The following is a 27541-nucleotide window of genomic DNA, read 5'->3' on the forward strand; positions in this document are numbered from 1 at the left end:
TCTAGAGCATCTGGGAAAATGGATATGGTTCTTTGGGTCCCTAAATAAAGGTTCCTTTCACTCTTTCCAAGTACAAAGCAACCCAGGCAGCAAAGGCAATGGGTTAAAGCAGTAGAACAATGGAATGGGGGGCTTCTGGCCACCATGAGATAATTCAAACTACTTTTATCACTGTGGCAGCAAGTGTCTGATTGTGATGTGTCTGATGTGAGATGGAGGAGAAAAACTATGAGAGACCAGAAGAGGCTGCCTGAGTGGGGCACACTCAGTGGCATGAGTGTGTCAGGGCCTGCTGGCACAGAGGCATGTCTGCATTAATGGATATTCATCCACACACATAGCAGAATAAGCTGCACAAGCAGCAACCCCAGTTCTGCTGGTTTAGTGAATCTGTATTAAGGGTGTGTGCTGGTGTAATTGCCTTTCTGTCATTAAATGGCTATACATCTTCTTAATTATAGACACAGCCACCTGCACACATCATGGAGCACCATCCGTGGTGCTGGAAATGAGCTCTGCACTGGCCAGGAGAGGCCATCTCTAGGCTGGAGCCAGGGCAGCAAAGGGAGCCAAGTGGGAAGCAAGGTTTCCTGCAGCAGGGAGGAAACAAGCTGGCAGAAACACGCCTGGTCTGCCTGATTCTGCCACGGGCCACAGGATGGGCTGAGCACCCTCCTCCTTTCCTCCAGTTTTCTGCAGTTCCCTCCCACGGTTTCCCAAGCTGTGGCCATCAGGCCCTGCTGAGGATGGGGGTACCCCAGAGCAGGACAGGATGAACCTCTCTGGCTCTGCCACAGTCAGGATCTCTCCTGGAGGGCAGAGGCACAGGGACACACGGGGCTCTCTCTGGGTCCTGAAGGCTCAGCCTGGTGCACAGCCATGGCTTGTGAGTGTTTTAAAAATAAACAGCCCGACTTGAGTTTATTTTTACATTTCAGGGAGGTTGGGGAGCAGGTCAGCCTCACAAAACAAAGCCCATCTCTTCAATGGCATTTTAAAGACGCTAGCACCTCTAACTCCATCTCATTAGGATGAGTAATGTGGAGGGAATGTGGAGAGGCTGCAGCCAGCCCCAGCCCTCCTGACCCAGGCACACATGGGGATCCCCTTTGCCTGCTGCCCCACACCTGGATGGGGGAGATGAAATCCCCTTTGCCTGCTGCCCCATGGCCTGGACAGGGGAGATGAAATCCCCTTTGCCTGCTGCCCCATGCCTGGATGGGGGAGATGAAATCCCCTTTGCCTGCTGCCCCATGCCTGGATGGAGGAGATGAAATTCCCTTTGCCTGCTGCCCCATGCCTGGATGGGGGAGATGAAATTCCCTTTGCCTGATGCCCCATGCCTGGATGGGAGAGATGAAACCCCCTTTGCCTGCTGCCCCACACCTGGATGGGGGAGATGAAATCCCCTTTGCCTGCTGCCCCATGCCTGGATGGGGGAGATGAAATCCCCTTTGCCTGCTGCCCCATGCCTGGATGGGGGAAATGAAATCCCCTTTGCCTGCTGCCCCATGCCTGGATGGGGGAAATAAAATCCCCTTTGCCTGCTGCCCCACACCTGGATGGGGGAGATGAAATCCCCTTTGCCTGCTGCCCCATGCCTGGATGGGGGAGATGAAATCCCCTTTGCCTGCTGCCCCTGGCCTGGACCTGGGAGATGAAATCCCCTTTGCCTGCTGCCCCATGCCTGGATGGAGGAGATGAAATTCCCTTTGCCTGCTGCCCCATGGCCTGGACAGGGGAAATGAAATTCCCTTTGCCTGCTGCCCCATGCCTGGATGGAGGAGATGAAATCCCCTTTGCCTGCTGCCCCATGCCTGGATGGGGGAAATGAAATCCCATGCTCAGGTGCAGCTTCACCAGATGGCCCAGTGCTCTGCAGGGCACCTGGCCAAGAGGGACAGCACTGGGAGACAGGATAGAGGCCAAACTTTAGAGAAGATTCTGTTATGGGAGTAAGAAATGAAAGGAAGGAGTGCGAAATCAAGGACAAGAATGAAAGGAATGGATACCTAGACTCTAATCACAATATTCCTGCTAGTAGTATTTAGTTTTTTTAAGTATCACTAACCAATGTCAGAGATTTGCCCAACTTTCCTGCACAAGGAATTTGCCATCAGAACTAGAGTGGACAGGAGTCACTGGAGGATGTGGTGTGCAGTGCAGAAACAGATTTGTAAGAAAACAGGAGGAATTTCTGGATCAGCTGGATGAGTGATTTGGAATCAGTGCTGGAATGGAGGCAGTGTGAAGTGCTGGCAGCAGTGACATAGTCAGGTGGTTGTACGAAGGTGACCATCCTTTCCTTCAAAGGACAGAGCCTTTGTGTCCTGTGCTGGAGAGCAGAAAATTTCAGGAGGGAGTGCTAAAGGGCCAGGAACATTCAGCAGACATATTATTCATGTATTTAGGATAAAGTGTTAGCATATGTTGAGATCTGGACTTCACCTTAGGCTCAACAGTTAATAAGATTTCTATTTCCTGCTTAGAAACAATCAAATCACACTGCTACAATCACTGGCTGATGAGGTATAAAATGACTTTTTAATTATTTCATAAATGCATTTAACATTACTATATGCTCAAAATTTATTCCCTCTTAAATATAAATATTTGAATCAATTCTTAATATAATTTTGCTATTTTTGCACAATATAAATGACACATTTTCATATATCTTTTCAAAACATCTTAAGGTACTTTAGACCTTATTGTAGCTGGACTCTCAAAAGATAAAGTTGACTTAAATTAGGAATACAGAGTCAAGTGCTGGATTTTGATATTTTGCCTTCGCAAACTGATGATGCATTGCTCTCACACACAGTTAATGACAGGAAAATTCCTGCCTCTCTCTTCAATACTACATTTTACACTTTTCCACAGTAAAGGATTTGTACAGATGAATTTTGCACAATTTTTACTCCCCTAAAACAGGAGGATTTTTGGAACATTATTTCAACAATTTTGGAAAAATATCTACCTTAGAATGAACAGAAGCTCAGAGAAGTTTTTGCATACAAAATAATGTTTTTAAGGTTCATGTTAACATCAGCCTACAGTTAATTTTAGGGACTCATTCTTGCCCACAAGCCCAGTGTCCGTGGCTGAAAAATCAGATAATAACCTGTAGCCACCTTCCTGTTGTGACATACTGGTTCATCCTGTATTGGGGATCACTTGGAAGGGAGGATGGAGGGATGAGTTTAAACCTGTGTATGATTTAGGAGGTTGGAATGGAAGTCATTAGGAAAGAGTAATTCTTCTGAGAGGTAATTATAGGGAAAGCCTGGCAGTGGGGAATTCAAAGTTTAGGACATGAGACTAAAGATACGTGCATCAATCTCTGTCTGAACATCTGTCCTAATCTCCCTCTTTTGCTGAGACACTGTAAACCCAGATTTGGCAGATTTGTCATGTTTTTTGACTGGATCAATACCAACAAATAACTTCCAGATCTGGAATTCACTTTCCTTTAAAAAGCTTTTGAAAATTCAGAGGAACAGGGAAAGTCAGAATATACTTTTTGAGAAGCAAACTATCAAATGAAGTGCTTGTAAAACCTGATCCTCCCACTACTATCCTTGTCTTTCCTTATTTTTCCATTTTCTAGACCTAGAATTTACTTCTTAAGGCAGGGTTTCACACACCACAGTTGGAAATTAATTTCCTCCCCTGCCCACCCCTCTAGACTCCTGTGCTGCTGAGAAGCCAATGTTGAATGTTCCCCTCAGAACGGTTTTGCTTCGCTCATTCTATAAACTAAAAAAAAAAAAAAAAAAAAAAAAAAAAAAAAAAAAAAAAAAGTAATTTTAAAAAATTCATTTATCTACTTGCAGGCAGACCAGCACTGTCTGCTTAGGAACATTTTCAGTCCCTTCAGGAGTCCCAGTTGTGCATGTTCTGAGTCCTTCCCTTTGGAGCCTGTCCTGTTGCCTGTTTCCCAGGAGCCTGAAGTAAACACTGGACTGTTTAATGGAACTCTGCACGACCTTCCAACTACACTTTCATCCTGAAATGAAGTTGCTTCCTTCATTGCTCTAACCGCAGCCTGAACGGAGCAGATATTATTGATCCACCCGCACCCCTGCTTTCTCCATCCATCCTGGGAAAACAGACAGGTCTCTTCCCTGGGAGCCACTACATCCTCCGGACAAGGCCCATGATAAAACAGCGGCATACAGGCGAGGAACAGTCTTGTTTACAGCAGATTCTTCCCTTCCCACACATGCCACAAACCCGTCCTTTACCCGCCGGCCCATGCCGCACAAGCAGTGAGTGCCCGCCGGGGACGGGACGGGCCCACCCCGGTCCAGAGCCCCCGGTCCAGAGCCCCCGGCCCGGCCAGCCCGGCTCCGGCTGCAGCCCCGGGCGGGGCAGGTTCGCCATGAGCCCCGCACAGCCACACACCCGCGGGCCCGGGCGCAAGAGGCAACCGAGCCCACGGGCCCCGCGGTCCCGCGCGAGCCGGCCGGTGTCGGTGCGCGGCCGTGCGGGGCTCCCTCCGCTCCCCGCCCGGGCCCGCACGGCGAGCACGGGGCGCGACACCCGCCAGCCAGAGCCGGGGCGAGCAGCAGGGTCTCAGCCCGGCGCAGCGGCCGCGAAGGGCCCGGCGGGCAGCGCAGAGCGGCGGCCGCAGCGCTCCCCGCGCAGGTGGCGGCGGCGGCCCTGCGGGGAGGCCGCGGCGGCAGCGGCGCCCGGCCCCTGTCCCCGCCCCTCCGGCCTCCTGGGGCGGCGGCGGCGGCCGCGGCGCTTTCCCCTCCCTCTCTCGCTCGCTCCCTCCCTCCCCGGCTGCGGGCTGTTCCCCCTCATGCGGATGTGACATTTCACGGCGTTACCGCAGCCGCCATTTTGAGGCACAGAGCGCTGGCGGCGGCGGAGCGGCAGCAGCGCGCCGGGGCTCGGGCGACGGGGGCGGCCCGCGGGCCGGGAGCGGCGAGCCGGGCGTCGGCCAGCGGCGGTGCCGGGGCGCCGGGGGGGGCGGGAGGGCACGGCAGGGGCCCCGCGGCGCCTCCCCGACTTCGCAGCGCCGCGGACACCTCGCCGGGGGAAGGGGAAGCGCCGGGCGCCGCCGGGCCCTGACTCCGGGTCTCCCGTCCCCCCCTCCCGGTCCCCTCCCCTCCGGCCCCCGGGGAAGCCGCCGCCCCCGGCCGGACCCTCCTCCCAGCCCCTTTTCCCCGACCGGGTGCCGCCGCCGAGATTGGGCGAATAGCGAGTAAATACGTGCGCGTCTCGCTGCCTCCGCCGGCGCCCCGCTCCCTACTCGCCGGAGCCCCGCCGCAGCCCCTCGAGCCGGGCGCTCAGTCCCGGCCGCTGCCGAGGCCCCGCCGCTCCTCCGCCCCTTCCCCTCCCGACACAGGCCCGCAGCCCCCCGCGGGAAAGGCCCAGCCCGCCGCCGCCGAGCCCCAGCCCCAGCCCGACATGAACCACCATCAGCAGCAGCAGCAGCACCAGAAGCCCGGGGAGCAGCAGCTGAGCGAGCCCGAGGACATGGAGATGGAAGGTAAAGCCGGCCAGGGCCCGCGCCCTCAACTCCGCGGAGAGTTTCCCCCTCGCTCCTCTGCCCCGCTCCCGGGGCTCCCCCACCGCCGCGTCCCCTCGGGGATCCTGGGCCGCTCTCCGCGGTAAACACGCTCTGCCCGGGCCGCTCCTGCTGGCTCCGGGGCGCGGGGAGCGCTGCTCGGCGGGGCTGCGGGGGGACGCCGGGGAAAGTTGCGGTGCGGGGCCGGGGGGAGACGGCTCGGGGGGCTCCGCAGGAATTCGCACCGCGGGAGGGGGAGGGCGCGGGGGAAGCGCCGCTACAAAAGGAGCCCCGCGCCCCCGGACCCTCGGAGCCTCCCGCCGGGCGTGGGGCGAGCCGGGGGGGGGCACGGGGGGTCCGGGCAAAGTAGTTGCCGTGATTCCGGGGCAGGGTTTTGCCTGGGGCGGGCGAAGGGGACGCGGCTGTCGCGGGGCTCCCCGGCGGGGCGGGCTGGGGGCTGCAGCCCTGCCCTGCCCGGCCGCTCATTGTATGCAGGCAGCTACGCTGCTCGCCATTTTTAATTAACCCTCCTCCGAGGGTTATTTACAGAACCCGCTGCCGGCCGGGCCTGCGCGGGTCGGCGGGCAGCGCTGGCCATGTGTAGCGCCTGCACAGCCCGCGGCCCGCATCCTGCACCGTCATGCAGTTGCGCTGGTTCCATAAAGGAGGCACTACGTTTGCATGTTCCCTACCCCCGTCCGGTGTAGTCTCCAGTGGTGCCTTTAGCGGGGCCTTTTTTTTATTTTTTTCTTTCTCTTTTTTGCGTTGTGGTGTTGTTTTTGCACGCCCTCCCCTCCTCTGAACAACACCTTCCATCTGAATTCAACGCTGTAAAATTATTTTGGGCAAACGTACGGCGGGGTTTCGTTCCCAAAGGAAGGACGGCCACAGTGAGCTAGCTACTCGTACCGATTGACTTGGAGGTCAAAATCACCAAGTACCTAAATATCGTTTAGAAAGCCTGGCTGTGAAGATGACAATTCTCATTCAGCCTGACATAAATACCCACTAGCACAGGATATTTTGCTTGAAAACGGGACAATCGACTTGGCACATGGACCTTTCTGGTAAATAATAACCACTGAAATTGGGAGGAGTGAAGGTGCTTCAGTGGAAGTTTGTCACAGTGACTGTGAGATTACATTTCAATTTTAGAAGGTCATTACATAAAGCCTGACTTTTTAAAACATAGATGTCTATTTCATACAATAATGGCTAGAAGTTATTTACTATCTAAGTTACTCTTAGGTTCTGTTTTAGTAAAATCTCCAGAGTGATGTTTCTATACAATGAGACGAATAAGTAAAAGGAGTTGATTGGAAATATACCTCTTATTTGTATACATACAAGTATTGGTGTCTTGTGGGTTACAGCTTCCAGCAGATTGTTTGACAGTCATTAGTAATCTCTATTTTCTCAGTGTCCTTTTTAAGTCCTTTAGAATATTGACTGTATTTACTGTGTTTATTTTGAATTTTGTGGGCTGGATGCTCTGCCATTCTGGACTCACTGTGACATGCTGGACATTTTTATGCAGTTTAAGGATGTTCTGAACTTCTCTGGATTGCGCCCCCTCTGCCACTGGGAATACAGGAGTCCAAAATACATGCAGAAATCACTGATGGTTGTGAAAATCATGCTGAGGACCACTTCCATTGGAGGAAAGAGTCTCTGCACATGTCAACACAGTGACACTAAGAATACATCATTGTCTCAGAAATCTATTTGTAATCTATTAGAACACACACAGCTGATTCCAACTGATATGACAAACTTGGTAATTTTTGAGACTTTACAGAATTGTCCATTTATATAAAAACAAAGCCAGAAAAGTTTAGCCTGTGGAGGTTTTTTCCCATACTTGATTTTTCTTAGAGAAACATGTTAATTTTACTGGAATGCACAGATCAGCTTATTGCTAACTTTTAATAAAAGTTGACATCATGGGTATACATTAATTTAATGTGTAAAACAATGTTTGTCATCTTAATATATGGGTGTTAGTGTTTTCTTTAGAGATGTTTTCAAGCAGTGAGGAAAATGCTTAATAACATGTAGTTAGCTTAATTTTAACATGCACAGAGCAGTATTGGATGCCATTCTTCAGTGAGTGATCACATTAGATTTAGGAGGCATGTGAAGAATGCACAGTGGAAAATTGCACATCTTGATTTGAAATTACTTGAAGGTTTGCTCAGTCTGTGTACAGCTACACTAGATGAACAATTTTTAAAGAGTGAAATAACAATTTTAGATGTAGTAATCGAAGTGTGGAATTAAACTCTTCAGGGTTGAATCAGATATGGTATTTTGAGTGTTTGCTCTCATGTCCCTATTTTTTTCCTCTCTCCTTTCCCTTATGACTAATTTGCTTTTCCTTGATGACCTTATGGACACTCTGTGTAAGTGAAAGTACTACTGGACAGGGCTTTTGGGCTTCACAAGGGATGAAGACATTTGCTTTAGAAAGGAACCTTAATCTCTGCATGAGGGAGGAAAGCAGCAGTGCCAGCCACGGTAAGGGCCAGGTACAGGCTCAGCAGCACCAGGGCATGGATGCAGCCTCAGCTGCCTGCAGTGCTGTGTGTCACCTGTCACCCCCCTGTGCATTTAGTCCTGTTAACGTGGGTGTCAGTAATCAGCTTTAGCCTTACTGGGGCTTGGCACTGGTGATATGTGGACAGGGAAACTTTAAATTTCAGAGCTTAGTAGGGGTTGTGTCCCTCTAGCTGAAGGCAGCTACTGCCACAGCTGAGGGGACACTTGGACAGCACAGTGTTTGCTGCTTCTGACTGTCCCCTCAGGTGACACAGCAGCTGCTGGGCTACTGCACCTCCCTGGGACTATTACAAACAGAAAGTGGGGGGTTAAGATGTAGTTCAGGTTGTTAATTGGGTTCACCTTGCAGTCCCATTTAGTGCTGTGTGAATGTGGCGGGGGCATTGGGGCAGGAAGGAACAAGACGGGCAGCTTGAGGTGGCACAGGTGGTGACAGTTACCTGGCCAAATTCTGTCACTGCTCCTGCATTCTGTGTGCACCACTCATTTATTTTCTGCTGCACAAGAGCATGTGATTCTGGCTGCCTTGGCTGCCTTTGGGCCGAAACAGAGTGGGAGTGTGCAGATGAGCCGTTGGTGCCTGGGTATTAGATAAATTAACAGTTTGGGGTGGTGATTAGTAAATTATCCTGTGGAAATTTTGAAGTTTATTTGTATGCTAAATAAATTTAGTGGAAGAAAGAAATAATAGTTTTTTCTGTACTGTAAGTAGGGTGTGTAGTTTGCTTTATCGTGCAAGGAATTAGGTCTGTAGCGTTGCTAGTGAGTTGCTCTATAAAGTGTAATTGAATCCAAGTCTGATACTTTATATATGCTTCCTCTGTAACATCTTTTCACAAATGCCTGAGCTTCAAAGAACTCTGCTTAATACAAATCTACAGTTACATGTTGCATAGAGTTCTTTCATGAAAAGTCTCATTTGCAGCTTAATAACTGTAAGTTTGCCTTGTTTATAATTTGAATCTGGTTTTTTGTAGGTTCAGCCTCTGCCCATAGTTCCATAGGTAGGTGTGTTTCTCATTAGGGAAGTTTCTTTCCTAAAGTAGCCAGTGCAGGCTTAGCTACACAGTGTCACAGGCAGGGAACATGCAGTGACTGGTTGTTCAGGTTGCATTGTTGTGTTCTGTCCTTGTGTCAGCTCTGCAGCCTCTCAGGCAATGCCATCTTTTGAGTTTTCCCTTAGTTTGGGCAATTTAAAATTGAGACTTGAATTGCAGATGAAATAATGCAGCATTTGTACAAAAAAAAAAAGCCGGGAAAAACCCAACATGTCTGTGAGTATGTGAAAAGTTTAAAATCACACTATTTTGCTGTTTCCATGCAGCTGAAAGTTTGTGCTCCTTGTTCATTCCTGTTTTGCTCATTACTGACAGAATTTGCTAGATTTCAGTCCCACTGTGGAATACTGGTCTCAAATACTTAACTTATTTTTGCCTGACTTCTGAATGCTTGCTTCCCTCTCATATTTTGTCCTCGTTAGTATTCTCAATTCCTGGCAATTTAATGTCATTTGCATACATAATCCAGTGTTCACTTTTCTGCTTGCTTCTATGCCTTCCTCCTGAAGACCTGTATCCCTCTCTTTCCCTGTGTTCCTTTGCTGTCTTCTATGTTGCCTTTAGCCAGGTGGTGATAAAATGAGGCTGTGTGTTTGAGAGGAGAAAATGCAGACTAATTTCATTATACAGCTGTAGGTATCTGCTTGTTTATGTGTTCTTCCTGCCCCTTCCCCTCTCCAGCATTTTCCATGAAAGAGATGATGGTCAAGCAAGGAAGTATAAAAATGCTGATGCAGTGGACAACGAGCAAAATTAGGTTAATTCTGGGGTTATACCTAGAGCAGAGAACCAGGCCTGGCCTCTTACTTGCAATAATGATCATGTTTGGTAGCTCTGGAAACAGCTTGCTTGGCCTTAGGAGAAGATGTGCATTGATCATTCTCAAGTAGCCACTTCATGCCGACCAGGAGAACAGCCTTGGTGGCTTCTGCAGAGTGCAGGCTACGTCTGGAGTTCCTTCTGTGCATCCTCCATAAATCTCCACTGTGGATTCTCTGTAAGTTGTCAGATTTAGTAAATTCTCTGGGAAGAAGTGGAAATAGTGGAATAGTGGAAAATGTGTGCAAGCTTCAGAGGGAAGTGCAGATCCCACACTCCTCAGGATGAGCTGTGTATCTCAGACTTCCTTACAGCACTCCAGTTGTTCATGCTGTGGACTGAATTCAGAAGTGGTGAAAACTGCTCCCTGTTGTTCCTAGGGAGTTAAACAAAGTAAAGTAGCAAGCTGTCAAGTTGTGTGAGGAGGAGCAATACCAGCCCAAGCTACTTTAAAAAAGCAGGTGAAGATAGTTGTTTAAAACTAACTGAATCAGTTTCATTGCTGCAAAGTAATTTATCACAAGAAAATCTAAACAGTGCATCCAGCTTGTAGCAGTTAAACCAGTTTAGCCAGTACATCTTGCATGACATCATCTGATATTTGGGGTAAGGGTGAAAATGAACTGGTTTAAAGCTTGTGAAGCATCCCATTCTTCTTGAATGATAATAAATTTAAAATAGGGCATTGTTTGCTTTAGTTTGTGCTTTGAGGTGGCTCAGATCAGTTGCTTTAGTTTGACTTTGTATCTTGGGGCTGTAGGGCTCAGGGCTGTTGATTGTGAGGGAGTAAAATACTGGGTGGCTTCCAATACAAGTTATTAGTAATCCATAGCAAGTATGCTTTTCCCCCTGAAATACATATGTGTATTAATATATTCAAAATCTGCTACATACTGATTTGACATTACCAGCAACAAGATTAACAGTTATTAAAAAGTGTTCTGACAAATAGAAGGGGGGCTGGAGATGGGCTATCTTATTTATCAAGTTATTAAATATATAGTGTTGTTTTCTGAAACATTTCCATTGGTCATTCTAATGTATTTTGTTGCAGTGGTTATAGCATTTTAATTTCATATAGTAGCAAAAAGAGTGAAAGTGCACCTAATCAGTGGCAATGGCTGTAGCACAATCTGTGCATTTTAACATTTCTGCTAATCCATTTATTTTTCATCTTGCCTTGCTGATTGTAGTAAAACTACTTCTATAAGTTTAGAAACATTGAATAGGGTTTATGTGACTTTCTGGCAAAATGAAGAATGGTCAGCTTGGAAATAGTGTCCTATTCTGACTTTGATTTGCCTGGATTCTCTAGAAGGCTGAGATTTTCTCCACTAGAAATAATTAGGCTTCTGGAAATTAGTAGATGGATTCTGAAAATACTGTGCTAACTATTTCCAGTTTGGGGAAGACACTGTTACTGTAGTGTCTAAGAGTCTTGGGTATTTTCTTCAGAACTAAAAAATACATTTGAAAACTGTTTTATATTGGACTTGATATAATCTAGAATATCACCATTTGATTGCCCAGTGTAACAGCATGGGCATATTTGTTAGGCAAAATCTATTAAAAATATGGAGATTAAGTGATAAATTTTGAGAAAATTTAAATTCCATGCTGCAATCAATACAGCATAGCTCAATTAGTGTTTTTAGCTGCTGTTTGGCAGCTGTTTGAAACATGACCAAAACAAGTCATTCCTGACCCATATAATAGTGAGGATTTAAACAAAACCATCATGCTCTGTAGCATCAAATGTCTTAGGAGAACAGGATGTTCACTGTCTGCAAACCTGAGTTCTCCCTGACTGCAGCTGTACAGTGAGCTCCAGAGCGATGCCACTCAGAGAAGGTGTGCCAGGAGCATCCTACTGAACTTGGGGAAGGAAAACCACTGTTCCCTCAGCCTGTTCTTGCATATGTGCTGCTGTGTGGGTCTAGACAGTCCTTCCAGGTCCTCTGCAGCAGAACCAGCCCCTCAGCTGGCACTCCAAAGCATATTGCAAGCCAGAGGAAGATGATGTGGATAGTGAGCTGGGATGTTGTATGAGGAGAAAGTTCAAAATAGAATTTTTTTTTAGCAGTACTGCAGTATTTTGAAGCTGAGGAGAGGTGATGTGTTTTTTTTAATATAGTCGCATCTCTTTGATATGAAACATAAAATTGCTGGGAAACAGAACCTGGAGCTCTATATGTTGTGTGTTAAGTGATTTAATGCATTCCAGTAGAACATGATTTAAATGCAGAAATCTGTGAAAATTATTAAGGTCACTTTTCATAATTTCCCTTTTCCTAGTGTAAATAGCAAAGGGTGTGTAGGAGTATCATTGGTGTTCACTGAGCTCTAATCTTGATCATCTGATGATTTCACAGGTTCAATGTAAGGATGTTTTTAAGCATATGGCATCTCCAGCTGTGCATGTGTGTTTTGGTAAAGGTCTAAGGACAGTTCTGGTTTAGGGTTCTAATTGTGATGTTACTCTAATGCAACAATTGGGTTAATTTCTGCCCCGTTTAAAACAAGGAATGGTTGTGTATTCCCACAACAGAGATTTTCCTCCCTGTGCATTTCAGTGAGTTTTCTGATATTCCTGATATTGTTCAGCAGAACTTTGGAGATTTTGATTAAATGTGAGAGTACATTAAAACTTGGTGAGGGTTTTAAACTCCAAATACAGCTTAGGAGGTTAATTTTCTTTCTGATAAATAGATCAGACATTAGTGGTGTAAATTGGTTTCATAAAATACCTAGACAGTGAATCAGAAATGTACAGATGTTACATCTCTCTTTAGTAGATAAGGTAATAAATTATGTTATTTATTTTAATATATAACATTTAAGAAGGGAGAAACAGACTTCTCAATATACAGCCAACCCATTGTTGTGGGAGGAAGCCACCCTGTCCAGGCACTGGGGCAGCTGTGCCACCCCCTCTTGTTGCTGCTGTGTGCAGCTGAGCCCTCATCCCTCAGCAGAGGAAGAGGAAGAGGAGGAGGAGGAGGACTTCTGGGGAGGTGCTTTGAACTTGCCCATGTTCTGCTGTTCTCCCACTGTGCTGGACATGGCTGTGGCAGTGACAGAGGCTGGTTTACCAGCAATGTTGTGTTCCAGTGTGCAGGGATTGGGGTCTAAAGGTGGCCCCCCTGTGCCTGGCATCTTTGTTTCTTTTCATTGCTGTTTTGCCCATCAGCTGGGATAAGGGAGCATTATAAATTCAGTCCTACCAGACTGCCTCAGCCCCTGTATGACTGTGCTCCTCAGCAGTATGCTGGTTTGGACTGTAACCTGTTGCATTTTTTAGTCTTGACAGTCTCTGCTGGAAAAGAATGAAGAGATTAAGAAATGTTTGGGGAGTGAACATTTATTTTTTATTATTTCTTTCCTTCCCCTCCCATCTAAAAATGCATATTGTCTTAGTCAAGGTGGAATTCTGAATCCTGGTACAGGGCCATGGTGATTTCTGCTTCATTGGTTTTTTCAAGACCAGAGATGACTTCATTTGGAGTTGGGGCAGAACTTGGATTCTCCCTGCTCACAAATCCAGGCAGTTCCCTTGGTGCAGCTGCCTCTTTGCTGCTCAGTAGTGTGAAATGTGTCTCAGTTACTTATCACCAGATATTTCTGGTAACTGCAATCAGGTAACAATTTTTTAGGCACAAGTTTTCCTTCAGAGCATATCTTAATTTTTCCAGTTAGATAAATGATTAATTTGCTTCTTAATTCAGCTTCAGATGGAGCTGACTGGACACTCACATGCTGCTGTGTGGGGATACAGGCTTCAGGTCCTAAGACAGTGTCAGGTGTACTTGTTGTAAAAGGAAATTTGCATAAGCAGAGTCTGTGTGAACCTTTTATTGTTCATTAAATCAAGCTAAGGATTAGTTATATTTCCTTCTCCATTGGGAATAGCAAGGAACTGACCTCTTCTAAAGAATTTTTCACCTGGTTTAGTGTTAGTTGCTTAATAATATCAAGGGGTGAACCTAATTCTAGAGAACAGGAGAAACTCTTAGAAGTTGAACACAGAGATAACTCGAATGTGTCTGTATATGGTAGGAATGAAATAGTGGGTCACAAGGCACATGCAAAACCCTCCCTGCTAATAGCAATTAGAGTGGTGGTGTTTCAGTTTTCATCTGCTTTCCTCTCCTTCTCATTCTTCCTGTGTGGCTTTCACCTCCTCTATTTCAGACTGCTTCAAATACTTCTTGCACTCTGCATCAAAAAACCAGTTCCCTTGAAAACTAATTTAACACTTTGTAGTATTTCTGTCATGCCACAAAGGTAGCCATAAGCTTAAGTGTTCGGTTTTTTTCTTTTTTTTTTCCTTCTTCTTCCTAAAAGTGTCCTTATGGCTGAGGATTTAAAAATGAGCAACAGTAAAATCAACCCCAAATCTGCCAGAACTAAAAACTGACTTATAATTTCTTTAAAAGTAGTTAGTTCTGAAAGCTTAACCACAGAATTTTATAATAATTGTTTTTTTCCTTCAAATATACTGCTTCAGTTCCATATTGATTTTAAAGTATTTCCTTATCCTCAGCAGGTTTGTCTTGTTTTTTCAACTTACTTTGTTCATCAGGCTTATGCTTTGACCTAATACTGTGCCCTGGAGTGTATTACCCAAAGCAGGAGAGAGGGTGGTGTGGGAAGGATGTGATCCTGACTGGAAAGGATTCTTGTGGCTTCCTCTGAAGGAGGGAAAGCTGTGCAGCTCCTTTGCTTATCAGCAGAGCTCTGCTGGGGAAACCCTCTTGATTTTGATAATAGCACAGATTAATGGGAAAGTAATTAGAAAGTTTCACAAGAATGGATCTCGTTGTTGATGAGCCATGGCTGCTGTGTCCCCTGTGCTGAGATCAGGACTCAGAGCCAGGAGCTCTCCAGTCCCTGCAGCTGAGCAGGAGCTGAGCTGGCTCTGGGGCAGGTTGGAGGTGGGACTGTGGCATTGCCACTGCAGAAGGGTGTGTGTAACCTCAGCATCTCTCTTCAGGCTTTTCAACTCGGGATAAAACCATTCAGCTTTATTGGTCAGTGACCTCTCTTGCTGGATTAAGAAAACATTCCAACTAATTCTAAAAGACCTTTGAGCATCCTGCAGTTACAATGAACTGAGTGCAGTGAGAGCCCATGCCTCAAGTGGTTCCCTCAGTATGTTTATCTGTTTGTTGTCTTTCAGTTCATACATACCCCAGCAGTGTTTGTGTAAATCTGTATTTCAACTAATAATTAAGATGAATAAAAATTTAGATACTTTATGCCACATTTGAAGAACAAAACTGAGGTCAATTCCAAGAGTAGTGTGTGATTGCTTGAAGTGAAGGTTACTCAAGATCTGAACATGAGCCATGGGAGCCTTACTTATCCAAATGTGTAAACATGTGATTTTGCTGCTGAAGTTGTACCAGTAGCACTGAATTCAGCACAGAACTGCATCTTGAAGGCCCATTTTGTTTGAGATTATTATTATTATTATTATTATTATTATTATTATTATTATTATTATTATTATTATTGTCACCTGGCTTTTATTTAAATTAGTCCAGCAGAAGCCCACTTAGCAGGTGTGTGTGCTCGACCTCTGTGGAGCCAGAGGCATCGAACATCTCCCCCATCCCAGGAGTCTCTTGGCTGCTGCAGTGTCAGGTGGCTGTGCAGCAGTCCAGCTGAGGATAATGCCTGCAAGAAAGAGGAGCTTAACCCAAAATTGAGCACCCAAAAGCTGCACAGAAGGTCCTTGATTTTGGTCTGGGCACCAGACTTCATGATCTCAGATGACTTTTACCTGCTGCTGAGAGCCAGGGGAAGAGTTGTGTCTAATTCACTTCAGTGTTGCTGCAGAGAAGAGGTTGTCTTCTAGAGCAGGGTTTTGACTCTGTGCTTCCCTTTTGTCTCCTTGCTCATAAGGAGATGAATGAAGAGATCTGAATTTAAAATAACTTCCTTATTTTGTGTTTATTTTTAACCTAGCTCAGTTCACTGGTCTGCTTTATTGTTTGGCCCCACAGACAAGTGGGTCAACTGTACTGAGGAGGGAGGAGGATGAGAAAAATCTTAAGCCATTAATGGCTTCTAGAATTTGTTTTTAAAACATACCCAAGACCCTTTATTGGACACCTGGGCCTGTCTCCCCCCAAAAATGTATTGCAGGGCTGTAGCAAAGTTCCAAAGGTATAAAATCCAAGTTTACAGAGCTCTTGGTGCAGACACATGGTTTTACCATTATAAAAATTGAATGTTGTTCAGATGCAAACCACTTCTGGGGATGGAGTTGTTCCTCTTACAGGTCTGCTTCTGCATGTCTTCATTTCTTTTACTTATTTTTTTCTTTTCTTCCCACAAGGGTATTCCTTGTGCCTTTGTATAGTTTCTTGCATTTTCCAGCTTGGAGATACATCTGAAGGGTCTTCAGTTTTTTCACCTGTATAAAGTGGGTTACTATTTTCTGATTCAAGTACACATTAAAAAGTCAAACAGTTACCCAATTAATATTATAAATTTAAATAATAACTTAAATTAAATAATGATCTAAATGTATTTGTGATGGTTTTAGTCTCCTGTCCAAGTTGTCCTTTTGTGTGGGATGAAAATTTTCAGCTTGCATTCAGACCTGTATTTGGTGTTTACTGCAGCTGTTTGATCAGCCAAGGTTTCTGGCCAGTGTAATGGTACTAATTTAAACAGGAGACACTGATTTCTGGAAGATGGTTGGATAATAAAGGTTTTTAGCAGGTGTGTTAGAAGCAGAGAGTTTCAGAGTTAACCTGCTTCCTGATCTGGAAAGTTTGCAGAAGAAGATGCGTGAAATTTCTGTCATTTTGAATTCAGCTTAAAGTGTGCCTATTGCTATTAGCATCACATTCACAGGTTAGACCTAAGAGGGTAAAAGTGGCTTAGAACTGATGAGCTTAATGCTAGACAGGGTCTAGTTAGCATAGCTGGAGCAAAATGTTGGCAGAGATTACCTGGGCTAATGCTAATTTTTGATCTCTCGTTTTTAATATACCTTGAAATGCACATTAACCACCTCAGATGCATAGTTTATTAAATCAAAGGATGGGTGTACAATAGAAGTACTTAAAATTTTGGCAGCATACAGTTTTGTAAATAGATACCTGTGTTTTCTGGAGTAACAATTTTTTTTAAGTAAGTGGAGTTGTTGAGCAATTATGGTTGATTTCTACCCTAAATATGGACTGCTACCTTCTGTGAGAAGCTAGTTAAACTCTTGGTATTGGAAGCCCACTGCTGGTAGTGGGTTGATTTCTACATCTTGCTCAGAGATTTGGGGGGTGGTTATTCATTTGATACCTTGTTTCTGCAGAGGGGATGCACTGCAGCCCAGAGCAGTCTGGTTCCTGACAGCACTCCCTTCCTGGGGAGCCATGTCCCAGCTGGGGACCCCTTGGGATGACAGAACACTGCTCTGTGCTTCCCAGGGCAGGGTGCACCAAAGGGACAGGAAGGGCTGCCTTGGCAGGAGAAGCTTTGAAAATGTGTAACTGCTTCCAGAAGAAAAGCTGTGCCCACCTCCTGCTCCAGCTCAGGAGGACACCTGGAGAAGGGGGCAGCTGGGAAGAGGGGCCTTGTTCTTGGCTGCAGCCTTGTCCAGGTGCTCCTTGGGCCTGGATAGAGGAGAGGCTGCAGGGGTACCTGCTCCTCTTTCCTGCTGCCACAGAGAAAGAAGATGGTGTGTTAGCTGCCTGCCAGGCAGGGAGTGCTGCCAGCACTCAGCTCACATGGAATTCTTAGTGCTATATGTTCACTTCAGAAGTTCAGCTTATATTCATAAGATAGCTGAAGATAGCTGTATACTTGGCTGTGTTGAGTGGCCTTGAATTTTCTGGGAGCTGGAATGCTTTCCTCACCACACTGTTTTTCTTTCCCATGTTGATTCACTCACCAAGATCTGTAAGTCCTGTAGTGGTTAAATGTATGCAGCTGCCTCCTTGATCTGCAGGGAAATTTCAACTGTCTCTGTAATCTTCAGCAGTAGCAAAACCTATTTTAAGATCCTGTTTTAATGGTAGTCCAGCACCTGAATATACCTGAATAATTTGATTTATGGCCTCCCCGGATTGCTTAATCACTTTCTGTGTTGTAAGGTTTGGGAGAAAATACAAATTGCTGTAGACATGCCACTTGTAGGGGTGAGAAATACTTTCTCCTTTCCACAGACTTCTACCAGCTCTTTGAGATGTGTTCTTTCAAGCAATGATAAATACAAGGATTGGAGTTAAGTTGTTGGAGCTATATTGAAGTGCATGTTACCATTTTAAAGAGTTTATGGAGCACCAGTGAGATAGCAGGAGCCAGCAGTGGCAGGAGCAGCTGTAGTGTGCACATCATGTACCTGCTCATCCTCTGTATTTCTGAACAAAACTCAAAACCCTTAATGCCCTAGAACTCCTGCTTTTCTTTCTGTTTCATAAGATAAAGCATCATGAAGGTTTTGGACCTGTGTAAGCATAGATTCTGATTGTTGGATATTGAGAAACTGTATTGCTGGCACTTGGATTGCTGATCCTGTTCAAAATCTGGCCAGATCAAGTACATTAGTGTATGAAATAAAATGTAGGGTCATTTCTTTGATCTCAGATAAAATATTTATGTAAATCAAGTATTACAATAATAGTGCCAGTAATACTAAAATAATCCCAAATTCTATAAATAATACCAATACTGCTGTTTCTGATTTAATCCTCACAGAACAGAAAGTGTGAAAGCTGTACCTTGTTGAGCCAATCTGATTGCATAGTTGTTAAAAATGATAACAAAAATCTCATGGAAACTCTGCAAGTCCAGCAGACTTTTTTCCTAAAAAAAAAAATCATAATTGTCCCTGGAAGAGCAGTTGTAACATGCAGTTCATGCAGTGCAGGCAGTGCTGCTGTGTAGCAGGAGTTTGTCACCTCAGCTGCAGGGGAGTGCCAGGATTCTCATGGAGTGCTTGGGACCAGTGTCTTACTTTGTCTGCATGTGTGCAAATGATGCATTTATTGGTAGGTGTGGATTAATCCTTCCTCTTCCCCAGGAGCTGGAGCTCAGCATTCAGGTGGGAGTTCCCTGTACAGCTCAGCAGGGTGAGTTCAGAGCAGTGCCTGAGAAGGAAGCTTGCAGGGATTGGGGCTCAGATTCAGGGATGCTGGATTGTATTTAGGCAGAGGGAATAAGCACTGTTGGCATTGAAATCCTTACATTTGTAGCCTTTCTGTTTGCTTGAGAAATTCGTGGAGTTGATTGCTAATAGGATTTGCAGAAAATAATGAAAACACTCTTCCCTCCAATTGCAACCCCAAATTTGGCTGTGAACACTTGCATGTGTTAGGTATGATGGCAATAGCAGAAGTTAAAACCAGATACCTCTAGGTTAATTGAAAGGTGTTTATCTTTGTTCTGGGGACATTTATTCTGTGTTAGTACTTTGAAGTAAATATTTTAATTTTCAAAGAAGAGAGAGTGGCATTTGCAGTGTTTTGAACACTGAAGGAGCACCTTTTTATCTTGCATTGTGCAGCCCAGCCAGAGTGGATGTGGTATTTCCCTGTGTGTGCAGCCTGGTCCTTGGGCTGCATTTCCTCTCTACTGCAATTCAGCTGCAAGTGGCTTCAATCCCAGGGCCCTGCCTTGAGAAGATGGGGGATCCTACAGCTTGACAGAAGTTTTCTGATAAAATTCCAGAGATCTCTAGCATCCCACAGATTATCATCTAGATGTTTAGTGAAATACCTTGTTTACCCAGATTGTCCAAGTCAAAGTGAGCCAGAGATGTACTCACACTGTCCCCTTGTCTGTGTTTCTTTTTGGTCTTGTGGGGTTTCTTAGATCTTAAAGCTTGTTGAAAATGCATCAATAATAAAACATCCACAGGGACATGAAAATACCTGAGTTTGGCCATGTGAATGAACAGTGTATGTTTATTTTAACATTTTTATGGTCAAAGGTTGTAATGGGGGGGAAAAGGTACATCTGCTAGGTAAAAATCTAGACAATTGTGTTGTGTCTGATGGGGTTTGTGAACAAGCTTAAACAGGTAAAGACTCTCCTGTTACATGTGCACAGATAAATTTCCTGTTGTGTAGCTTTGCTGTTTGAAGTGTGCCAGTGTTGTGTTACCACCCAGATAAACCCAGCGCTGCCACTTGTAGCCATCTGGCTGCTGTAGGTAAAATAACTCAATATTCTTTGAAAAGGTTGGTTTGGTTCCTTTGCTGGTCTGAGAGCTGTGTCCCAGAGAGCAGCTTCTCCCCCCTGATAACCTCCAGCAAAATAACCACTAAAGTAACCATTCTCTTTTCAGTCCCTGTCAATTTTAAAATAGGAGAAGATAAAATAGTCTTTTATATCTCTTCTTATTCTTTATTGCAAAGGCACAGTGTGTCTCTTCCTTTCTTTCAGAGAAAAAGTTTCCCCCTCCGGAAGGGATAACAGTTGCAGTTAAATTATTACTGTCTCAGTAATTCTTAAATCCTGCTCTAATTCTGATTTTGACCAGTAACATCTGGAGCTTATTTGAGGTTTGGGTCAGACCTGACTGCAGTGGCATTTAAATTGGAGCTCTCTGCTTCAGTTCAGTTAGTTTATTGAATAAAAAAAATTAGTCACTTTTCAGTGGAAAAACTTGCAAATAATGCACATTAATTGCAGATACTTTTTTTTGTATGTAATTCTGTTTCTTCAGCAAGATCTCTTAAATGAAGTCCTCTCTGCTTCTGAAAGAGGAACATCCTTATGGCTTCTTAATTGAATTTTTTTGGTGAAAAAGGTCTGGAGATAAGAAGTGCCAGGAATTACATACTAGACAGTTTGTGGTGTACCTCTGTGTTTGGGTTTATTTTTCTCTTCTCCCCTGTGATCCACTGCCATGCATTATCCCATGCTCACACCCCTTCAAGGAAAACTGTTAGCAGTTTTAAAGTCGTGGAAAAGTAGTCCAGGAAAAAGAGGGGCAATGAGGATCCAGTACCGGGGAGGACTGACCAAAAAAATCTCCTTTTGTATGCTCCAAAGGTACACTCCAAATAGTGAGAGCATTTGTGGGGTGAGAGTCGTGGCAGGACATGTGAATGGAGCAGAAGAAGTGTGAGTAGTGAGGGTTTCCATCCCAGCTGTGAGTGAGGTTGTAGTGGCTGATGATGACACACACCACAAAACACTGCATTATTAAGAGACAAAAATACAGCATGTGGAGTAAACTTGAGGGACTTTGTGTTGTCCCGAGACAAAGGAAAAATCATTCATCAATAACAGAATAAGGAATTTGAGATACAGCTTAGTTCAGTGATGGTGTTTATACCGGCTTCTAGCCAGAGGCAAAGCAGGAAGGCAGTAATTAATTTTGGAAGTCCTCAAAGTTTGCTTCAGATGAGTGACACCAGCAGTGGAGTGAAAATAGAAGTAGTTGGGAAGATTTGCCAGGAAGAATAGGGTATTGAGATTGGGAGTGTGTTTCTGGAAACAAAGCATAAGAAAGATGTAATTCACTGAGTGACACGCAGTAGCCAACTGTCCTAAAATGTGTTTTCAAGTCTGTTTTGTTGCCTTTATATTCTAAGAATAGTTGACCAGAAAGCTATTGAAATACTGTCTGAGGATTTGGCTCATGAAACAAAAAATGAATGTAATATGTAGTAAGAAAGTAAATATGCAACAAACATGTGAACAGTGAAATACAATTTCCTCTTCAGAATGTATTTCTGATGAAAAATGTGCTAATTATAATTGCTGCCACATGTGAAGTAACTCGGTTTTCCAAAGCAAAAGGAGAATTTTGACCAACTTGTTTTGTCTCCCTTTACAAGGGAAAAGTAATTAGAGTGATTATTTGGGATGGTGACACATCAGGACATTACTGTGAGCACTGAAATATCCAAGAGCCACACCATATGCAATAAACTCAGTCAGAAGCATCATTATCCCTCCACTCCTGCCATTCAGCTGCTCTTTAAAATGAAATTAAAATAAAATTACATAGGTGTGAGGTCTTCCTTCTTGAGGGCATTTCTCAAATTTCTGTTTCTGAAATAGTTGTTTGCATAAACCATGTCGTTTTGAAGTTTGCAGCTGCAGATGTTACTGTATGAGGTACAGGGTTCAAAAAGCTCTGTCTGTGATGAGGTTCTAACAACTTGCTGGTTTAGAGGTGCTGCAGTGTATATCAGTGGGTTTTTCTTTTTTCTTGTTTGTATTACCAGTTGCTCAGGTTTGGAGATGTGAATTTGGCTGTTCACAGCTCATGTGCCTGTGCCGTACACAGCAGTTTCTTTGCCTCGTGGATTTCAGTGTGTTTGTGTTAGAATTTGGAAAAGCAAGTTAGCCTCAAAATCTGTATATGGCTGGGTCTGTGTGCTGTTTTCTCTAGAATACAGAGTATTACTTCATTCCTGATTGTGATTGCTTAACTAATAGGCCTGGGGAAGCTGGGACTTGGTTCTGAGGTCCCATGGCAGCCTGTTTGGCACCAGAACAGCTGGTTGGCTATTTAACACTGAATAGTTAAACAGGAAAAGCTTTCTCAGTCACTTAAAAGTTTCCTTTTGTTTTCAGTAAGAAAAGAATGCGACTTAAAATTGCTGACAAAGAAAAAGTGATAAAATTGTCAGTGGAGTGCTTAACTGAGGATTATAAAGTTCCTGTTCTGCATTCTTTTAAGAATTCCATGGTAAATAGTGGAGACTGACACCCGAGATTCCATACAAAACAGTTTTTCAGCTGTGTTATTTCTTTGAAGAAAGTTGTTCTCCATGTAGGCAGTATTAAATAATTAACACTGTTTAGTGCTAATTTTGGTGTCTGCTAACATTTAGATGTTTTCAGTACAGTAACTTTCATCTTCAAAGCAGTGAAGTGAAGCTGATCTTCAGAACATTTTACAACAATAATCAGCTCTTTCTTAGAGCCTAAGTAATAATTTTCTTCCATTAACACTTGGGGGTAGAAAGGTTGCTGTCAGAATGGAAAGGGAAAATAAAGGTTAAATCTTAGTTAAAACGAACGCTGAAGAAAGTGTAAACTGCTTTGGGATTTAATGGTTCTGTGTTAAAGACTGAGGAAAACTCTTGAATCAGTGCTCTGTTAAGGCTTCTAAAATTATTTTAATGATTGCTAGTGTTCATGCTACAAAGTAGAAGAAAGCAGCCACCTGGCAGACAATTCAGTAGATTAAGGCTGGCCAGAAATTTAATAGTTGAGGTTTCTTGGGAGTGTCTAGACCCCAAAAATCTTCATGGAGACTCCAGTCAAAACGGGGACACCGTTGGAGGGAAGGGGATTTCCAAATGGGAGCAGAATGGGGTAAAGCACCCCACAGTCTCTGCTCCCTGGGGCACCAGCCCTGAGCCCTTCTCGTGTTCAAGGCAGGGACATCACCAAATCTCCCATCCCAGCTGGGCACCTCTTCCATGCACAGCCATTCTGTGCTTGTCCTCTTTGGTCAGGGAAGCTTTTGTAGGATGTGGCACAGCACTAACAGGCGAGGCTGGAAAATTGAGCTTGTTAAGGAGCAACCTGAAAAGCTCCTGGGAAACATGGCTTTTAGGAATTTGGGAAACTAGGGGAGAATAAGAACTCTGAGATCTGTGTCTTAGAGAACAAGAAAGCAACTGCTTTTCCACATCATCCCATTTGAAAAAAGGAACATTTTTTGTTTTGCTTATTTTGCAGTTAATTTTAGATGAGAGCATAATTACTTCTTGTTAATTACATCGAAAACAAATGTTAAATTTAACCTAAAGTGTGGATTTTTTTTTTGTAGTAGGAATCTCTTAAAGTCATGGTTTACTATTATATTTGAAATGTATCTGTTAGTAAACACAGTAAAAAGGAATTGCAGTGGAGAAGAATGATTTAGTCAGCAGTGCTCCCTGTAAGGCTGGCAGGAAGCAGTAAATGCTCCTGTGTTACCAGGCTGTGCACGTGTGCGTGTGTATCGGTTCACATAAAGGACTTAACAAAGCCACCTCAAACCTCAGGCCTTGAATGGTTTAATTGTTGTTGTCGTTTTCCCCACGGTTAATCTACACTTGTAAAAGCGACCCTGATGTGAGGTTAGGATTTATCAGCACCGGGCACCCCACACTAATTGGTTCAGCTCTGCACTTCACTGCCGAGGTGCTTCTTCAGAGCACAGCTGCTGGGAGCAGTTCCCTGCTCAAACCAGGAGGAAACACACCTGGAGTGTGGGGCTGATGCTGCTCCCAGCCCCACACTGCCTGCGTGCTTCTCCACAACTGGGAATGGCTTTCCTGGAGTGCACGACAAGTATGACTTGGGCCTGCTCTTTGTTCTGAATGAAAAGTGCCAGACACTTTGGCAATAGGCATTTCTTTTCTACAGTAAAGTTTTATAGATTCTGCAAAACTGTTCTCAGTCAAGAATTTGGGGGTTTTTTTTAATACTTCAGGCTAGTAACAGTTTTTTTGTATGATTGTTCTAAAGTTCCTTATGGAAACCCTGAATATTTGCATAAGATTAGCCCTCCTGGATTGAGCAAAAATTGTTTAACCTGGTGTGTTGAGGTGTGTGAGTGGCAGATGCTGATGTTAACCATGAGTGCAGGGGAGGGGTGGTGAGTTCCCTTCTCTGCTCTGCACACCCTGAGGGTGTCTGAGCCTGGCCACACTGCCTCTGTACCTTTTCACTGCTCCTCATAGAATCTTCTTCCATTCACTGCATTGCCTTTGGAAGTGAACTGGGAATAATAAAAGCTTTGTGTAAGTTCACTCTGCTGCTGCACTGAGTGCAGCCTGGTTAACAGCTTGCTTCCCTTCTCCATCTTGAAAAGATATAGGAGAAGTAAAGAAGTTTCAACAAGGAAAATAAAGATGGTACAAGGTATCAAGTGGCTGATTAGAGGTATTATCTGAGTAGACTAGAAAGGGTCCTGGATAACTGAGGAAAGATGTGCTAAGAGTCTGGAGAGCAGATTTTGTTTCTTTAAACTTGCATTCTGGTAATTTAGTACTAAGTCCCTTGTGTATTCCAAGGAGTAGAAAATCCCATATCCTCCTCTACTCATTAAGAAGCCAAACCAGCACACATGACAGTCTTGATTTACAGTTCTTCTGTATAAACAATACCTTTCTGGTTCCATATTGCATTTCAGATTGCTCAGTGCACTGTGCTAAGTAGAGCCTGTAGAAGCCACCACCTCAAGGAAAACATAAAAGGTACTGTGCTATTGAGCTCTTCCAGGTGTGCATCCCCTGGGCAGTGTACACACGTCCAGTGGCATGGCAGAGATCACCACTCCTTGTCTCCTCAGGGACACAGTGTTTGCATTTTTCTGGATTAGCCAGATGAACTTTGGGGATGCTTTGGCCAGGGATTTCAGGCTGCTTTGCTGTAACAGCCACCTCTGAAACATGTTCCATAGTTATCCTCAAAGGAGTACTTTCTTGTGAGTGTATTTGATGCTGACTCCTTTACTATGCAGCAAAGAAGCCTGGATTTAAGCTTGTTTGTGTTGTCAGGTGAGAAGGAAATATGATTAACTGTGCTTGCCTGCTTTTTTACACTTTTATATAGTTTTATATGTTATTTTCCTGAATCTGATTTATTTGCCTTTCCCTCTTCTCAACAAAGCCTGTCTAGAACTACCAGCTACCTGCAACCACTGAGTCAGATTCCATGAGCCTGGAATACCTTAAGTATCTATCCATTTCTCTGCACAGCTGGGAGCATAAGGAAGAAGAGGGAAAACAAGATCAGTATTAGCAAATCTCCAGCAATAAAGGAAGACCTTTAAAAGCATTACTGAAAGTAACAGGAAGAAGTGCTGGAGGTGTTAGATCCCTAAATGTGAGGGATTTGGGCACATTGCACAGTTCCTGTGGCTTGCAGGGATCTTTTCTGTTAAGAGATAAATTAAAAGATGGGGCTAAAGTAAGTGATTTATATTTTCTGCTCCTAGTGCCTATAAAATTAATTCCAGTGCAAATCCATATTGTTATCCAGTGTTCTTCTCTACTAGGAAATTCATTTGGCTTTTTAACTCCAACATGGACAGATCAACTGTGTTTCAACAGTTAAAAAATCACATCACTATTAGGAAAATACATTCAAGCTACCTTCCTGTGCTACTGCTAGCGTGAGCAAAACTCAGCATGCTCCAAGGCTGAGTTCAGGAGTGAGCAGTGCAATTAGCATTTGCTGCAAGGATGAATCTGGTCTCAAAACAGAGTTACAGAATCTGAATTGTGATGAATAATATTTTGACTCTGTAGCAAAGTTACTGCGCAGAAGCAGTGTACCTTCAGAGCTGGTTTGGGCAAGTGGTGTGTGTGATCATACCCATGTAAGGCAATGTTTTGTGCTACTGGTAAATGTGCAAAACCTTTTTGCTGCTCAAGCATATGGTGAGTGTTCAGTTATTGTATTTAATTAAATAGATGTACCCCAAGATTCTCTGAGACTGTGGGTTGCACTCTTCAGAAATGATACAGAAGTGAGTTCTGAAAAATTTTTGTATCTGAGTGATAGAAATTGTGCTGGTCCAAGTGGTGTGCTTTTCTGGACTTCCACAAGGAGAGGGAGGTGCTAATGGGAGCACAATCACTAATTATTACATAACGTGCTTATATTATTATCCAAATGTACTCATTTTAATTGCTTTTTAATTGTCTGTCTTTAACACACCAAGAACATGTCCACAGCACTGTAGCATGCTGGGTATAGTGTCACACAAATGTAAATACTCTGTGGCCCTTGGACTGCCCTGCCTCCAGCTGAGGCTGCATCCTTTTCTTCCCTCTTTCAGAACTTCATTTTTTCTGGGAGTAGTTTTGCAGCCTCTCTAGTGGTGCCACAGATGGCAGCCTTTGTTGTTGCAGTAGAGAAGGCTATTACTTAGAGCAGTAAAACACGAGGAGGGGTGTGATACTGGAAAAACACATTGTTCAGGGTGTGTTCGGTGGGTTGGGACCGAGTGCCCCAGCCGCAGCAGAGATGTAATCACACTGCCATCTCTGGAATGTGCAGAGACAAGACCTGACGAGTTGGGGAAGCTGCTTCTGTAGCCTTGCTGCTCTAGATACAGCCAGGAGAAGGTAGTGCAAGTCCAGGAGCTGCTGCCATAATAGGTCATGACACTTCTGATGTTTCGGCCTTTACTGATCATGGAAGAAAATAATTTCTCTTGTCAACTGTTCTAGTTAGTGTTTTTTGAGTATTACAGGGTAGCCAGAAGCAGTCTTCCTGCCTTTCTTCCTGATCTGATAGTTTTCTAGAAGCATAGCCTAAGCTAAAAAAGCTCTTCAGACTAAGAAAAGGAACTGTGAAAGATTTTTCAGCAAGCCTTCTCTTGCCCTGATGACTGCCAAGAGGTTGTGACACTGTACACTGCATAAAGCCAGGATAATAAGACAGGCAGGTTGGTATCTTCTGCTAAATAATTTCACTGTACTGAAGAAAAGCTCATGCTAGTGCTGCTGTCTACCCCAGTTATTAAACACCTGGGACTTAAAAAGCTTTTGAAAGATCCTTTGAAATGTGAAGGCTGCCTATACACACTCTTCACCAAGAGCATCAAGTTGTAATTTTGTTGGATAATTATGGGTGTGTTGTTAGTGTCCAAACTGAACTCTGGTTC

General features: G+C 44.3%; 1 protein-coding gene across 3 annotated transcripts in view; it reads left to right on the plus strand.

Moving 5' to 3' along the window:
* The first annotated feature begins 4822 nt into the window (after nucleotides 1–4822).
* The window catches only part of USP7 (ubiquitin specific peptidase 7), a 70074-nt gene continuing 47355 nt past the window's right edge, over nucleotides 4823–27541 (plus strand). The window contains exon 1 of one of the 3 annotated variants that reach the window (XM_054643821.2): nucleotides 4823–5500. In XM_054643821.2, coding sequence (XP_054499796.1) covers nucleotides 5419–5500 — 82 coding nt within the window. In that variant the 5' untranslated portion in view covers nucleotides 4823–5418. The remainder of the gene's footprint in view (nucleotides 5501–27541) is intronic. The other 2 variants (XM_054643818.2, XM_054643819.2) reach the window with 2 other exon arrangements.

The sequence above is a fragment of the Agelaius phoeniceus genome, chromosome 16, assembly GCF_051311805.1.
Source record: "Agelaius phoeniceus isolate bAgePho1 chromosome 16, bAgePho1.hap1, whole genome shotgun sequence".
Taxonomy (NCBI): domain Eukaryota; kingdom Metazoa; phylum Chordata; class Aves; order Passeriformes; family Icteridae; genus Agelaius; species Agelaius phoeniceus.